General features: G+C 39.8%; 1 protein-coding gene across 2 annotated transcripts in view; it reads right to left on the bottom strand.

Moving 5' to 3' along the window:
• ADK (adenosine kinase) overlaps window positions 1-15,555 on the bottom strand; it is a 566,284-nt gene that overhangs the window by 525,729 nt on the left and 25,000 nt on the right. Inside the window, exon 1 of one of the 2 annotated variants that reach the window (XM_055425402.2) lies at window positions 12,660-12,963. The exons of the other annotated variant lie outside the window; for it this stretch is intronic. Coding sequence (XP_055281377.1) covers window positions 12,660-12,673 — 14 coding nt within the window. The 5' untranslated portion in view covers window positions 12,674-12,963. Of the gene's footprint in view, window positions 1-12,659; window positions 12,964-15,555 lie in introns of those variants that run through there. 2 annotated transcript variants of the gene reach the window in all.

The raw sequence follows: 15,555 nt of genomic DNA, 5'->3' as shown, positions 1-15,555 counted from the left end.
AGGGTAGTAAAGAGGTGGTTAAATCATTTATACACGGCCATTCTTCTGGGTATTTGTTTACCTTTGGCCAATTACATGGTTTCTTTTTCTACACCTAACTTACCCTAGGACCCTTCCCAACATGCATGTGCAATTATTTTTTAAAATATATTCCAGCCCAGAGGTCTATAGGGTGGCCTTGGCATCACATATTATGGAATGACCAACTCCTTTTGACCCCCGAAGGAGCCTTTCTGTGCATGTGCAATGTATCCCTTGCCCCAAGGATGGGAAATATATGACCTCTTGATCTTTTACACAAACAAGGTTTAGCCCCTTTCTGTTTCTGACTGTTGTTATCTTAAAGTTTCCTCAGGAGATAAGCCCTGGCTATTTACTCTATTTCTGTTGTTATTGCTATTTTGAAGTACAAACAGGAGACTGGTTGTAAATATCTAACATGGAGCCCACCTATCTCCTGTCTCAAGAAATGCAAACAGGAGGCTAATTGTAAATGTCTGGACTGGAGCTCATCTTTTTTTGCTCCAAGAAATGTATACAGGAGGCCAGTTTAAATGCCTAGCCTGGATCCCATCTTATAATAATAGTTGTACTGGTAATAGTAAAATATTGGAAGCAACCCAAATGTCCTTCAACGGGTAACTAGGTAAACAAACTGTGGTACACTCATACAATGGACTAATATTCAGCATTAAAAAGAAATGAACTATGATACAACTTGGATGGATTTCAAACACACTGTTGTGAGTGCCCATTTAGGGATAACACAAAGGAGTTTCTTTTGGTGACAGAATGGTTTAGTACCCTAATTGTGCTAATATGGAATCTGTACAGTACAGATTCATGAAATTTCACAAATTATACAAAATTCTTCTGTACAAAATTTCACAGAACTATATACTGCCACCATGCCAGTAAAATGCAGTGTAAGCAAAGACTGGTGATATTCTAAAAACATTCACAGTCAACTTAATAGTACTATGCTTGCCAAGCCCCTTCAGTTGTGTCTGACTCTTTGTGACCCCATGGACTGTAGCCTGCCAAGCTCCTCTGTCCATGGGATTCTCCAGGCAAGAATACTGGAGTGGGTTGCCATTGCCTCCTCCAGCGGATCTTCCCAAATCAGGGAATGAACCTGCAACTCTATCTCCTAAAACTGGCAGGTGGGTTCTTTACCACTAGCGCCACCTGGGAAAGTACTATACCAATATTAATTTCCTGGTTTTGGTAATATACTATGGTTATTTAAGATTTATTACTGGCGGAAGTTGGGTGAAGGGTGCATAGGAACTCTGTACTCTTTTTGCAACTTCCTGTGAGTCAAAAAAGAAAAGAAAATCGTTAAGTATTCAAAAGAAAGAGAAAGAATATATTAAAGTGTTTAAAAAACAATTAGGGTGACATCATCAGGAATAGTAGAATAAGAGCCTCCAAAAATCCTCTCTTCCATAAAAGCAACAAGAATAGTAGCAAAAAAAACAAAAAGTCAAATCAACACTTTCAGAACTCCAAAGGTTTACAACATCCGAGGAACATTTTTCAAAGGGGAAAAAAAAGGCTGAATCTCTGCAAAAGCAGCAAGCTTTGTGGCATTCTAACTTGCTGAATTCCCATCCCCCTCCCCAGCTCCATGGAAGCCTTAAAAGCAACAGCCCCAAAAACACAGTGGAAAGCAAGAGCCTATCAGCTACTGGAGGAATTGGAACAGAACTGGAGCTCTTTCAAAGACCCGTTTTCAGAGACTGTTATTATCTGAGCTTTTGAGTAACCGGCAGATACCCGAAAAACCCCTACTCCTAACACTTCTCATTATTTGACCTGACTCACAGTTTCCCCAGTGCTCACAGCCTTTTCCCCAGGGGAAATTGTCAAAAACAATCATCTGCAATTGTTTAACACTCCAGCCATCTGAAGCAGTTGGGAGCAAACCAAAAAGTTTAAAAGGAAAACTGTGGGCATGAGATGTCCTAGGGGTTTTGAGAACTTCTGAATATTCCTGAGAATCTAGGAGACCATGTACATGTGCCCTGGCCTGTGTGCATGTTCAAGAAAGACTTGAAAAGGCATTAAACAATCATCTCTGAACATGAGGCTCTGCACAAACAAGAAATAAAGGCTATAGCAGCACTGTAAGCCTGGTTGAGCATTGAAGTTACACCTTATCAAGCACAGACAGCCTCTCAGCAAAGATTGGGAGACAATAACAAGTATTGGAAAGAACATAGAAAAACTAGAATCCACACTGCTGGTGGAGATGTAAAATGATGCTGCCAGCTTGAAACAACATTTGGCAGTTCCTCAAAAGAAAAAACAAACGTAAAATTCCCAGGTGGCTCTAGTGGTAAAGAACTTGCCTGCCAATGCAGGAGACATAAGAGATGTGGGTTCGATCCCTAGCTCGGGAAGATTCCTTGGAGAAGGAAATGGCAACCTACTGCAGTATTCTTGCCTGGGAAATCCCATGGACAGAAGAGCCTGGCAGGCGATAGTTCATGGGTTTGCAAGAGTCGGATATACCTTAGTGATTAAACAAAAAACCATATGACCCAACAATTCCACTGCTAAGTATATACTCAGGAGAAATGAAAACACGTGACATCACAACAACTTGGACATAAATGTTTATAGTATCATTACTCATAACAGTCAAAGAGTGGAAATAAAAATACCCATCAACTGACAAATGGATAAACAAAATGTGATCTATACATACAATGGAATATTATTCAGCCATAAGAAGAAATGAAATACTGATACACGTAACAACATAGGATGAACTCTGAAAATAATATGCTCCGTGAAGGAAGCCAGGCACAAAAGCCCAAATACATGATTCCACTCATGAAATGACCAGAATATGACAAATTCACAAAGTAGATTAGTAACTGCCAGGATGTGGGCAGAGGAAATGGAGAGTGACTGCTAACAGGTATGAGGCTTCATTTGTGCCCTGTCACTATGTTTGTCCAACTCTTTTTGACCCCATGGAATGTTGCCTACCAGGCTCCTCTGCCCATGGGATTTTTCAGACATGAACACTTAAGTGGGCTGGCCTTTTCCTCCTCCAGGGGACCTTCCCGACCCAGAGATCAAATCCACATCGCCTGTATCTCCTGCACTACAGATTCTGCACCCACTGAGCCATCAAGGAAGCCTGAGACTTCATTTGGAGATGATAAAAATATTCTGAAATTAGACAGTGGTGATGGATATACAACACTATGAATATCCTAAAAACCACTAGGTTGTACAGTTTAAAATGGTAGATTTTACGGTATGTGAATTACGTATCACAGTAGTCATGTATGGATGTGAGAGCTGGATCATAAAGAAAGCTGAGCGCCGAAGAATTGATGCTTTTAAACTGTGGTGCTGGAGAAGACTCTGGCGAGTCCCTTGGGACTGCAAGATCAAACCAGTCAATCCTAAATGAAATCAGTCCTGAATATTCACTAGAAGGACTGATGCTGAAGCTCCAATACTTCAGTCACCTGATGCAAATAACTGACTCACTGGAAAAAGACCCTGATAAAGGGAAAGATTGAAGACAAGTGGAGAAGGGGAGGACAGAGTATGAGATAGTTGGATTGCATCATCAACTCGATGGACATGAGTTTGAGAAGGCTCCGGGAGTTGGTGATGGACAGGGAAGCCTGAAATGCTGCAATCCACAGGGTCGCAAAGAGTTGCACACAACTGAGCAACTAAATGGAAATGAATAATGTGGTAAATAAAACAAGCAAACTAACTGGCATTTATAGAACAATACACCCCAACAACTGCAATATTCATTTACTGAATAAATGATGTACAGAACTACTACACTGAAAATCTCAAAATATTGCTGAGTGAAATTAAAGACTTTAAAAACACATGTAAAATTCAGCAAAACAGGCTACAGGTAAGACCATAAAAATCTCAGTAGATATCAAAGGATTGAAACTTAACAATGTATTTTTTCTCTATACATAAAAAGGGGGCTTCCCAGATAGCTCAGTGGTAAAGAATTCACCTGGCAATGCAAGAGCCACAGGAGACCTGGGTTGGATTCCTGGATTGGGAAGATCCCCTGGAGGAGGAAATGGCAACCTCCTATGGTAGAATATCCCAGTATTCTACCTGGGATAATCCCATGGACAGAGGAGCCTGGTGAGGTCACAAAGAGTCAGACTCAACTAAGCACGCATGCCCACATATATAAAATACAGATATATGCTTATAAAGTATAAACAATAAATTTTCTGTATCATGGAATTAAGTAGAAAATCAATTTTTAAAAATAACTGTAAAACCCCCAAATATTTAGAAATTAGACAATAAACTTTTAAATGACCTTGTGTATAAAATCTGTAGATGAGAAAAATCACAACAGAAATTAGAAAATTACTTTACCTGATCACGCGTGTCAAAATTTGTATGTTGCAGTTAAAGAAGTACTGAGAGGGAAACATTTTATATATGAAATGCACATATTAGAAAACAAGAAAGGTTTAAAATGAATGGTCTGAATTTCTAACTCAAAAGAAAATGGAAAAGGAGTAAATTAAGTCCAAAAGAGTAGAAGCAAGAAAATAAAAATATGCCAGCAAAAAATAAACAAAATAGAAAACGTAGTACCAAAACAGAAGTTCAACAAAACCCAAATCTGGGGTTTTGAGAAGATTAATACAATTGGTAAACCCCTAACAAGACTGAACCCAAAAAGTTTTAAAAAAAAAAAAAAGAGGAGGAGGCGGAGTACCAATATCAGGAATGAAAAAGGGGACATAAAACAGTTCCCACAAGCAGTAATAGAATACTATGAGTAACTCTATAACAATCCAGCAATTTAGAACAAATTTCTTTAAAATTTCAAAACTGACACAGGAAAAAATGGTAAATCTGAATAACCATTTATCATTTCTTTAAATATTCTAGGCCCAGATGGCTTTACTGCTGAAAATTTAAAGAAACAATACCAATCTTACAAAGCTACAATAATTAAGTCAATGTAGTACTGGCATAACAGTATACCAACAGATCAACAGATCAGAATAGAGTCTGGGGAAGTCTTATACCTATCAAATCTATTGACTGAGAATTCTTTTAAGGAAACCCTTACACTGTAGCAAAAAAAAATAGCTTAAAATGGATCACAGACCTAAATGTGAAGGCTCAAACTATAAGGCTTCTAGAAGAAAACATAAGGGAATAGTTTCATAACCTTGAGATAGAAAAGGAAAGATCTCTAAGAACCTAAAAGATAATAAACATAAAATAAAATGAATCAAATCAATGAATTCAATACCAAATTTTAAAACTTCTGCTCCCAAAAGACAGTTACAAAAATGGAAAGACATGGCTCAGAGAGAAAATATTTGCTAAACATGAAGGTATATATGCTTATGTGTAAAATCTAACAAATAACTTCTATCTAAAATACCAAAAGAATTAACAAACCAGCAACAAAAAAGACAACCTATACTTACAAACATGGTTAAAAGACCTGAACTGACAGTTCAAAAGAAAAGATAAGCAAATGGCCTAGAATCACATCATTAGCCATCAGTGAACTATAACTACAATGTAATATAATTATATACCCACCTGAATGGCTAAAATCAAAAATGCCAAGCATTTTGGAATTTGGAAAGAATGGAAAAGGAGTGACATCAAAAATGTCAAGATAGAATAACTGGAACTCTTATAATACTGAATGTTGAATGTATTCCACTTTCTATTTTGGAAAACAGTGGTGGTTTCTGAAGTTAAACACACATTACCCTAGAACGCAGCAATTCCACACCTGGGCATTTACCCACGTCCACACAAAGGCTTATACAGGAAGGTTCATGAAGTTTCACTCAGGGCAACCAAACCCTGGAAACAAGCCAAAGTCCATCAGCAGAACTGTTATAATATTCGTATCATAGAATCTTAGCAGTGAAAAGAAAAACTACTAAAACACACGTCAAAACGGATGAATCTCAAAACTGTCACTGAACAAAAGTAATCAGACACAAACAGTACTTCTTGTATGATTTTATTTATATGAAGTTTTAGAATACACAAAACTGATCACTACTAATAGAAGCCAGAAAATGACTGCCTGGATGGGGCAGGAGAAAGAGACTGATTGAGGAAGCAAGGAAAACTTCCTGGGAGATGAACATGTTTTGTTAAGCTGATCTGGATGGTGTTTTACAAACACTTTTTTTTTTCCCAAAAAAAATTCAGTGAACTTAGGATCTGTGATTTTACATTTACATTTGTTGGCATTTTTTAAAAAGTAAACAAACTAGGAAAATCTTTGTTTCCCTTAGGCTATGGAAGCCAGTCCTTTCATATAAGCCTGTCCATACTAGCATGCTGTCTTGCACACTCAAGGAAAAAACCTCTTCCCTCTGCCCAGCATCATCTATTTTTTTCTTCCCCTTCATCCCTGGGTTGGGAAGATCCCTGGAGAAGGAAATGGCAATCCACTCCAGTACTCTTGTCTGGAGAATCCCATGGACAGAGGAGCCTGGTAGGCTACAGTCCACGGGGTCACAAAGAGTCGGACACGACTGAGCGACTTCACTTCACTTCATCCCCAAAATCCTCAACCATACATATATCTCTAAGTATTATTTCCCTACTCCCTATGACAGCTAACACTTCTAACAGACTGTGCTATTAAATAAATAGCAAGGTTCCCTAAAGTAGATACAATTATTCATTTTAAATTCAATTTTCAGAAGCATATGTGTGAGATACTAATGACTAACACTTCCACAGCAATTTAAAGCTTACAAAGCATTTTTATGTACGTTATCGCCTTTAAATCCTCACAAAAACCCTATAGTATAGATTTTGCTATTATCTGTGTTTATGGAAGCCTAGGAGGGCTACAGTCCATGGGGCCGCCAGAGTCAGACATGACTTAGCAACTAAACCACCACCACTGTTAAAGAGAATAAGAGGCTCAGCAAAGTTTTATAACCTGTTAAAGGTCATACAACAAATAAGTGATACCTAACTTCAAATCACATGCTTTCTTGTATAATATGCTACTCTGAGACAATAAAAAATCTGTTAATATAAATGTCTGACCGAAGAAAAATATCCAAATCTAGCCAAAATAAGCTAATCTTCCATTATCTTATGGTTCTACGTCAAGTAACATTTCAACACCCCAAATCTACTACCACAAAATTACTATAGTGCGTAAGTAGGTGACCAGATAACTTATTATCCAAGTGGGACACTTTTGAGAATAAAGGAAGAGCTATTAATAATTATGCCAGGCATGGGGTCGCGGAGAGTCGGACAGGACTGAGCGACTGAATTGAACTGAACTGAACTGAACAGGCATGATCCAGGACTGTCTTGGGCAAACGGGGACATATGGTCATTCTATTTAAAAGCTAGCTATGCTATGTGAAATTAAGAATTCAGACTTACATTTTATTACAATATTTTTGAAAGTAACAATTTTAAAACCAAGTAGAAGAGGTAAATAGTCATGAGTATTAACCAATGTTACAAGAAAGGGTTAACATTTCAAACTGTCTAGACAATCATTTTGGTTCCATTTCATCTTTGACAGTTCTACTTAATGTAGCAATACTGTGGCTGGAAAGATCTGGAGTTAGAAAACCTTGTATGCCTTTTCAAACAAAGATGACCTATTTATAAATATGAGTATTAACAGCTGACAACATTGCAGTTCTCCAAGGAAAGTATTCCTGCTTTAGTTCTTCAAAATATTTCATAAATGAAACAATTTCATTTTATTTTAAAAAGCTCATTAGCTTCACTAAAAAGCCTCATGGCATAAAAAAGTTTGTGCAGTTATATAAAATTTATCATTCTTATAAAAGACACAAGCCCTGAAATGAGTTTGAAAAACTGTTTAAATATTCTAAAGAAACCAATTCAACAAATTAATACATTTCAATCTCAGCCAGAATTTAGTCTCCATATGAATGTTCTCCATCTGAGTGGCTTGGCAGATCCTACTAGATGTACCTCAAAGTCTTGAGTGTTACGAGAAAAATACCCCAGGACTCCACCCACAGCCCACATAAATTTTCCAATGTAGGCTAAACCCACAGAAGTGGTTACAGAATTATCATGTAGGTCACAGTCCTGTCTAGTCCCAGAATAGTCTTAAACCAAATCTGACCTGTCTGGGCAGGCCAAAGAATAGGTTCCTCAGCTCTACAGCAAACACTCTCCCTGACTCCCTACCTCATTTTCCCAGTCTTCCATGGCACAAATTCAAGCTGTAAACAATTTTCAAAACCAGACTAGACATTCATGTTGGAAAAACAAGGCAATATTCATAGGAGTATTTTGAAAAACCATTGGCTTAGTACTTATAAAAGTGCATAAAGTAGAAGTCAAGAGACCTAAATTCCCTCTTAAGTTCTATCGCTGCCAAACTAAGACACAGCTCTTCATTTGGGCCTGAAGGTCCAGTATCAAGAAAAAAAGACAGTAAGGTGCTCTCTAAGATTCTTTTACTCCTAACATTCTACATTTTCCTATGTGTCCTGAATTTTAACCCAAGCATCAACTTTCCTGTTAGGCCAATTAAAAATGACAAAAGCATCAGTTTATCAAATATGTTCCATCATTTCTCAGATGAAGACCAGCTGGAATCTGATATATTGGGATGGCAAAAAAGTCTGTTTGGGGTTTTCATTAGCCATCATACAGAAAACACCAAATGAACTTTTTGGCCAACCTAATACATACTCTGATAATTGGTTTAAGAGGCTGCAAACTTAGACTCTTATTAGTAATGGTGCAGCAGAGTAGAACATAAACAATAAAAGTCAGAGTCAAATTCTCCAGCCAAACTTATTCAAAACTCATAAGCTTTTTTTAAATTCTTTTTATGTAAATAGCTATTTAGGAATTTGTAACAGTTGGACTGCACTGGAAAGGGCACTGAATCAGGTATCTAGAGATCTCGGACCTAGTTCAAGACATGCAACTACTTGTTATGAACCTGAACAAATCACAGTGTCTCTTGCCTTCAGTTTCTTTGACTGTAAATGAGGGAATTAGGTAAGTTCGCTTCCTATTTAAAAATTTAAGATTTAAACATTTATTTTCAGATGACATCATTCTCTAAGGAGACCAAATTGCATTCGACAAGTTAATATTCCATTTACAAAATGCCTTAAAATATAAAAAAGTTTCATATGTACTCAAGAACACTGTGGAATACATATCTGTATTACCATCACAACAGGCCCCATGGTGTAATGATTAACACTCTGGTCTCTGAATCCAGCGATCTGAGTTCAAATCTCAGTGGAACCAGAGATCTGTTTGAGGGCTTCACCAATGACTTAGCTAAAGAATTCGCCTACAGTGCAGGAGATGTGAAGATGCGGGTTCAATCCCTGGGTGGGGAAGATCCCCTAGAGGCAGAAATGGCAACCCACTCCAGTGTTCTTGCCCACAAAATCTCATGGACAGAGGAGCCTGGCGGGCTCAAAGAGTCACAAAGGGTCACAAAGAGTTGGACACGTCTGAGTGACTGAGCATGAGCACACACTACCATCACTATTTCATTAAACAAATGTTCAGAGAAAAAAAGAAAAAGATCACTAAATCAGAAAAATACTGTCAATTAGAACCCAGGTATATTGACCACTGGCCCTCACTGGTTTCCATTTCTATCTTCTGTCATAGTCACTGTGAACAGACACATATTACTATATTTACCAGCAATTATTTTAAGTGTGGTGTAAAAAACAGCACTGGACATGCCGTCAGCTCAGTGACCTTGATCATTCTCCTCATCAGTAAAAGCTAGTCAGCAGTACCCATCCTCTGGACTACTGTCAAACTGAGTACAAAATGGGAACGCACATAACATCATAAATGTGAAAGGTATCGTAAAATGGCATTAAATGTTGTCTTCTTTGGAAACCAGCTGGTATCTGTAGGATTATCAACCCATTTAAAACTGTCACCATGTATACGAAGTTGCTTCAACTTCAGCAGTCCCCATGCCTACTCTTAAACCTAAATTATTAAGTTCTTTGGGGGACTATGGGAAAGCAAGAAAGTTACTATAGCTGTCCCTCACAATATTTTACAATTTTTGTTCCCAGAAGCAGTTTTTTTTTATTTTATATACATAATTTTGTAGTTTTTTAGTCTGTGCCATGTGGATGCAGTACCTTAGTTTCTTAGTTCAAATCCATGCCCCCTGCATTGGGAACACAGAATCTTAACCAATGGAAAGCCTGGAAAATTCTAGAAACAGTCTTTTCAGGAAATTTAAATAGTATGTTGTTTTTATAAAGGTATCTTGCAGAGCACTAGATTATGGATATCTGGATTCAGTTCCTAACTCTGCCACTAACTGATTTTACTCAAGGCACTCAACTTTTCTTAGCCTCAGGTATAAATGTGGGAACTGGTTTTAGGTAATATCTAAAAATCTTTGAGTAATATCACTGTAGATGAAGACTATACAAAATGTAGACTAATATCTGAAGATACAAGCATAAATTTAACTATTAGTAGTTTTCTACCCTTCCAGGAGTCAAATAAGACTAGCATTAACCTTTAAATCAATCTTTTTGGGACTTGCCTGGTGGTCCAGTGGTTAAGAATCTGCCTTCCAATGCAAGGGACATGGGTTTGATCCCTGGTTGGGGAACTAAGATCCCACATGCCTCAGGGCAACTAAGCCTGTGCTCTCTGGAGCCTGAGCACCACCACTAGAGAAAAGCCCATACACCCTCAATTAAGACCAGAGGCAGTCAAAAATAAAAATACATATTTAAAAAAAAAATCAAGTCTTTTTAATACAACAGCCATTCAAGCTCTGCATTAAAAAACACATCCTACTGTCACGAGCCAAGCAGCAGAAGTTTTAGATTTGGGTGTTTCTCCACCAAAGAGTAGCCAGGATTATGATGATGGATTAAAATAAGTCCACACAAGAAGAGACCTTTAACATAGAAAGTATTTGCCCCACACTCCTAATTAGTAGCAGACTGAAATGATGCGATTTGAAAGTGCAGATGGGGAGATGGAGCACTGACTAGGTTTAACAGCATAATCCTAATTCACCCTAAAATACTGTTAGCATTAAAAACTAAATTTATACATCCCAATATAATTTACTGTGAAATCTTTCCATGTGGATCTCCAAATTTCAGTGTGTGTGTGCTAAGTTGTGTCAGACTCTCTGCAACCCCATGGACTGTAGCCCACCAGGCTCCTCTGTCCTTGGAATTTTCCAGGAAGGAATACTGGAGTGGCTTCCGTTTCCTCCTCCAGGAGATGTTCCCGACCCAAGGATCAAACTTGCATCTACTGGGTCTCCTGCATTAAGAGGCAGATTCTTTACACTGAGTCACCTGTGAAGGCCCCACATTTCAGTGCTGTATCTCCATCCTCCTTCTGCATAATGAGGTAAGTACTCTGAGTTTACATAGAACTATGCAATTTAAGAGAAACTGCATCCAAGTTCAACAGTTACATCCTAAATTACCTGAGGGTTAGGTTCTAAAGTAATTTCTTAAATACTGTGTAGTCAAAATCACCAGTGAGAAACCATTAAATCACCAGGACTTAGGCTGCTGGAAGCTTGCAGAGCAAAATTTAATTTCATTTAGTCTCTTCACATTTGTGCTGGGGCCTCCCTTTCTCTGGGACAATGAAGATCAAAAAGTGAAAAGTGAAAGTTAGTCCTGTGGGACTCTTTGCAACCCCATGGACTATACAGTCCTGCGGATTTCTCCAGACCAGAATACTGGAGTAGGTAGCCATTCCCTTCTCCACAGGATCTTCCCAAACCAGAGAGAGAACCCAGGTCTCCCCCGTTGCAGGTGGATTCTTTACCAGCTGAGCCACCCAGGGAAGCTCATGTAGGCCAAGATCTACTTTAAAAGAGGCTGTTCAGAACACTGGGTAAATAAGGCAATTTATCTCTTTTTTTTAGATTTATCTCTTTTTATAAATAGTTGCATTAGCAAAAGTTAACCATTTGGTCAATGCTACCCACTGACACTGGACCTGGCCATTAACGAACCTTCCAAACTCTGGAAGAGCAATTAAGGTGAAGTTTTTCGTTTATTGCTCTCATTGTATACTATGAAACTCATTCTGCTGGGACTCTCAGATAAAAGTAGGTAAACAGATGGTACCTTGGGAACCAGAGTACTAATTCCAGTCATAAGCAAACATTGGGAGGACACACAATTTCAAAACTTGGGGGCAATCTACCTGCATCAAAGGGCCAACATTGCAGGTCTGCACTGGGCCACCAACGAAGTTGTCAGAAGGCAAGACACGCGGGCACGGACACGCCCGGTGCACGTCACACTTCCCCAGGCCTCAGGCCACCCGGGGGGTGGGGGAAGACAGCTACATTTTTCATGAGAAATCCACTAGACTCGCCAGCAAGCTTCAAATCCTGGAATCTGGGCGAGGGTCACCTCAGCTATGCGGCTACTCCAAGGTCTCCGCCATGTGCCTCAGCCCCCAAAACTTCTGAGGAAGGCATAAATGACCAAATGAAAAGTGCAGAGAGCCTCCACATGAGGGGGACCGGTTGCACCGGGAGGCTCCAGAACACCCAAGAGAAGGGGCGACAGTTCTCAGCAGCCGAGAGGCTAATGCCTACCCAGCGCGCAGTTCAGGCTGCCGCCCAGACTCATTACCTGATGGCCGTCATAGCTTCACCTTCCAGCCCCACACGACCGCGCTCGCGTCCGATGCTCTGCGTCCGCACGGGTGGCGGCAGCAGGTACCACAGCCACCGCTTATGGGCTCAAGCACTCAGCGACCCGGGAGCGCGTCCTCACACACCCCGCGCGCGGGCGGCCCCCGCCTAGCCGGTCGCTCACGCTGATTGGCCGCGCCTGGAAGGGGCGGGCGCTCCGCCCCGGGCCCGCGGCCCGAGGACCTGCCCAGCGCTCCGCCGGCCACGGCAAGCCGCCTGTGCGTCTCGTGCCGGCACGCGGGCTAGCGGGCTGGCTAGCGGGCTCGGTGGCCATCTTGAGTCCTGGTAACTGCCTACCCCCGGCTCCCGGCTTACGGTGCACGAGGTTGGGTGCCCGCCTCAAAAATGGCCGCCCCGAAAGGCAACCGGTTTATCAGTCACATGGCGCGGTCTACCTCGGCCAGCCCAGGTCGCTCTACCAGGGCTGGGGACGGGGGCGATGTCAGGGCAGTCTTCGGAGAGGGGGTTTAACAGCCTGAAAACCCATTTGCAGAAACACAGCAACCGCCTGGCAACCTCAGTGCGGGTAGAATCGATTAGAACCCGCAGCCTTTTAAGAGTCAAATGCTGAGTATGGTGGTCCCCAAACGTTTTGGACTTTAAAAACACTTAGGACAGCTTATAAAGACGTGTCCAGGGTCTCAGTGTAAACTTGCGAACCAGAACCTACACAGGTGAGGCCCGTACAATGGCATTTTCAGCAAGTTCCCGGGTTATCCAGGTACACGTGTAACATTTAAAACCTCCAGGCCAAACTAGCCCAGACTATCCTGTCTGACACACTAATTGTCATACGTCCTCGCTTTCCTGAAAAAGATGCAGCGCTCTGAAGGAAGCATCTAGTCATAGGGAGAAAACTGGAAGAACCTTAACTCTTGGAGCTAACATTGCAATTTAGCAGGGATAAAAGGACTTAAGAAACTGATTCTGAACCACTAATAAAAGACAGTACATCAATTCCAACTGCGGGAAGGACTGACATGGGGGCGTTAGAAAATAAACGTTTTATGATCTAAATAGCTTTTGTTTATTCCCTCTTTATTCTGTGTACAAATATTTAAATAAACAAACCATAACCTCCAGTGGCATTCATTTACTGAGCATTTTGGATGGGGTTCAATTCCATAATCTGAAATCAGTTACATTAGAAACACACCCCAACACGTAACATTGAAATGTGCATTCTGTGACTGAAGGAACTAAATATTTATTTCCTTTTAATTAGTTTAAATTTTAAAACCAAAAGCAAAGTAAAACATTATTGCATTAAACACAGTATTTTTCACTGTATACATTTCACTGTGGAAATTTTAGCATCCAAATTGAGACACTGCACAGAAAAATATGTACTTTTTCAAGACTACAAAAAAATACAGAATATCTCAGAAATAGTTTATATATATATGTTGACTACGTGTTAAAATAATACTTTGCTGCTGCTGCTACTGCTAAGTCACTTCAGTCGTGTCCGACTCTGTGCGACCCCATAAACGGCAGCCCACCAGGCTCCACCGTCCCTGTGATTTTCCAGGCAAGAACACTGGAGTGGGCTGCCATTTCCTTCTCCAATGTGTGAAAGTGAAAAGTCAAAGTGAAGTCGCTCAATCGTGTCTGACTAGTAGCGACCCCATGGACTGCAGCCCACCAGGCTCCTCTGTCCATGCGATTTTCTAAGCAAGAGTACTGGAGTGGCTTGCCATTGCCTTCTCCGAATACTTTGCTACACTAGGTTAAATAAAACCTATTAAGATTAAACTGTTTACTTTTGAATGTGGCTACTAGAAATTTAATTTTGTCTTACATGTCTACTTGACAGTGCTGTTCTACTAAGTCAGCCTTGCTTTTCTTAACCTATCGTTGCCCCTGTGACAGAATAATTATGTTCACAAAATGAAATCAGTAGATCAATCTACACAAATCTGTGATTTCTTACAATCTAAAATATAAGTATTCCAAAAGATTTCAAGTTTTCTTCAAAAATGCTTTTTTTAACATTATTTTAATTTGGAAAATGCCTATCTAGAAGGAAGCCCTGCACTATAAATCTGATGTGTTCAGTCCATGAGTAAAGGCTGTTAAAAACAAACAAGAGTCTTGGCTGATTGAGACTTTGACCAAATGTTCACTAGCAGAACTAGTCAGTTGTTCCTCAGGATGTGAATCAAAGCAGTAGCAGGATAGCAATTTGAAGCAGTGGAGACACTGACTAATTCAAGTTTGCCTCCTCCACTAATGGAAAATGTTAATAGATAACCCACATGAGTCAGACACAAGTTAGTGACTTAACAACAACCACAACCTGGATGAACTAAAGTAAAACCAGGAATAATATTCAGAACAAACTTCAAACTCTCCACGCAGCTTTTTATATGGGATGAACTATGGTGCTTTTCAGACTTTAATACACATCACTTGAGAGATCTTATAAGGATTCAGCAAGCTCTGTGGTCAAGATTTTGCATTTCCTTAAGTTCCCAGATGTTGCCAGTTGCTTCTCCTCTGTGGGCCATGCTAAGTAGCAAGGCTGTAAAGGAAAGTAGCAAGATTATAAAGGTAGCAAGACAGGAGTGACTTGGAACCCCTACATGACTTCCAGCATGAGTTTACACATTACATGCTTTTCATGGCATTGAGAAGATTAAAACTTAATTCATTCTAGTAAAGTGTCTAATACAGTCCTTAGTACAAGACATGATTATTACTTTGTTATTACCACACTTGTTAAAATTATATCTCTGAGAAGCATGATATGAAAGCAAATGTGAACTTGGCCCTGTGAAAAATAAATGAACTTTTACTCATGCTTTTGTTGACACTTACTTTTGATTTTTAAT

Source organism: Moschus berezovskii, chromosome 12 (assembly GCF_049115385.1).
Source record: "Moschus berezovskii isolate FMDL1 chromosome 12, NW_MosBer_1.0, whole genome shotgun sequence".
NCBI classification, from domain to species: domain Eukaryota; kingdom Metazoa; phylum Chordata; class Mammalia; order Artiodactyla; family Moschidae; genus Moschus; species Moschus berezovskii.
This window is presented reverse-complemented; position numbering and strand designations above follow the sequence as displayed.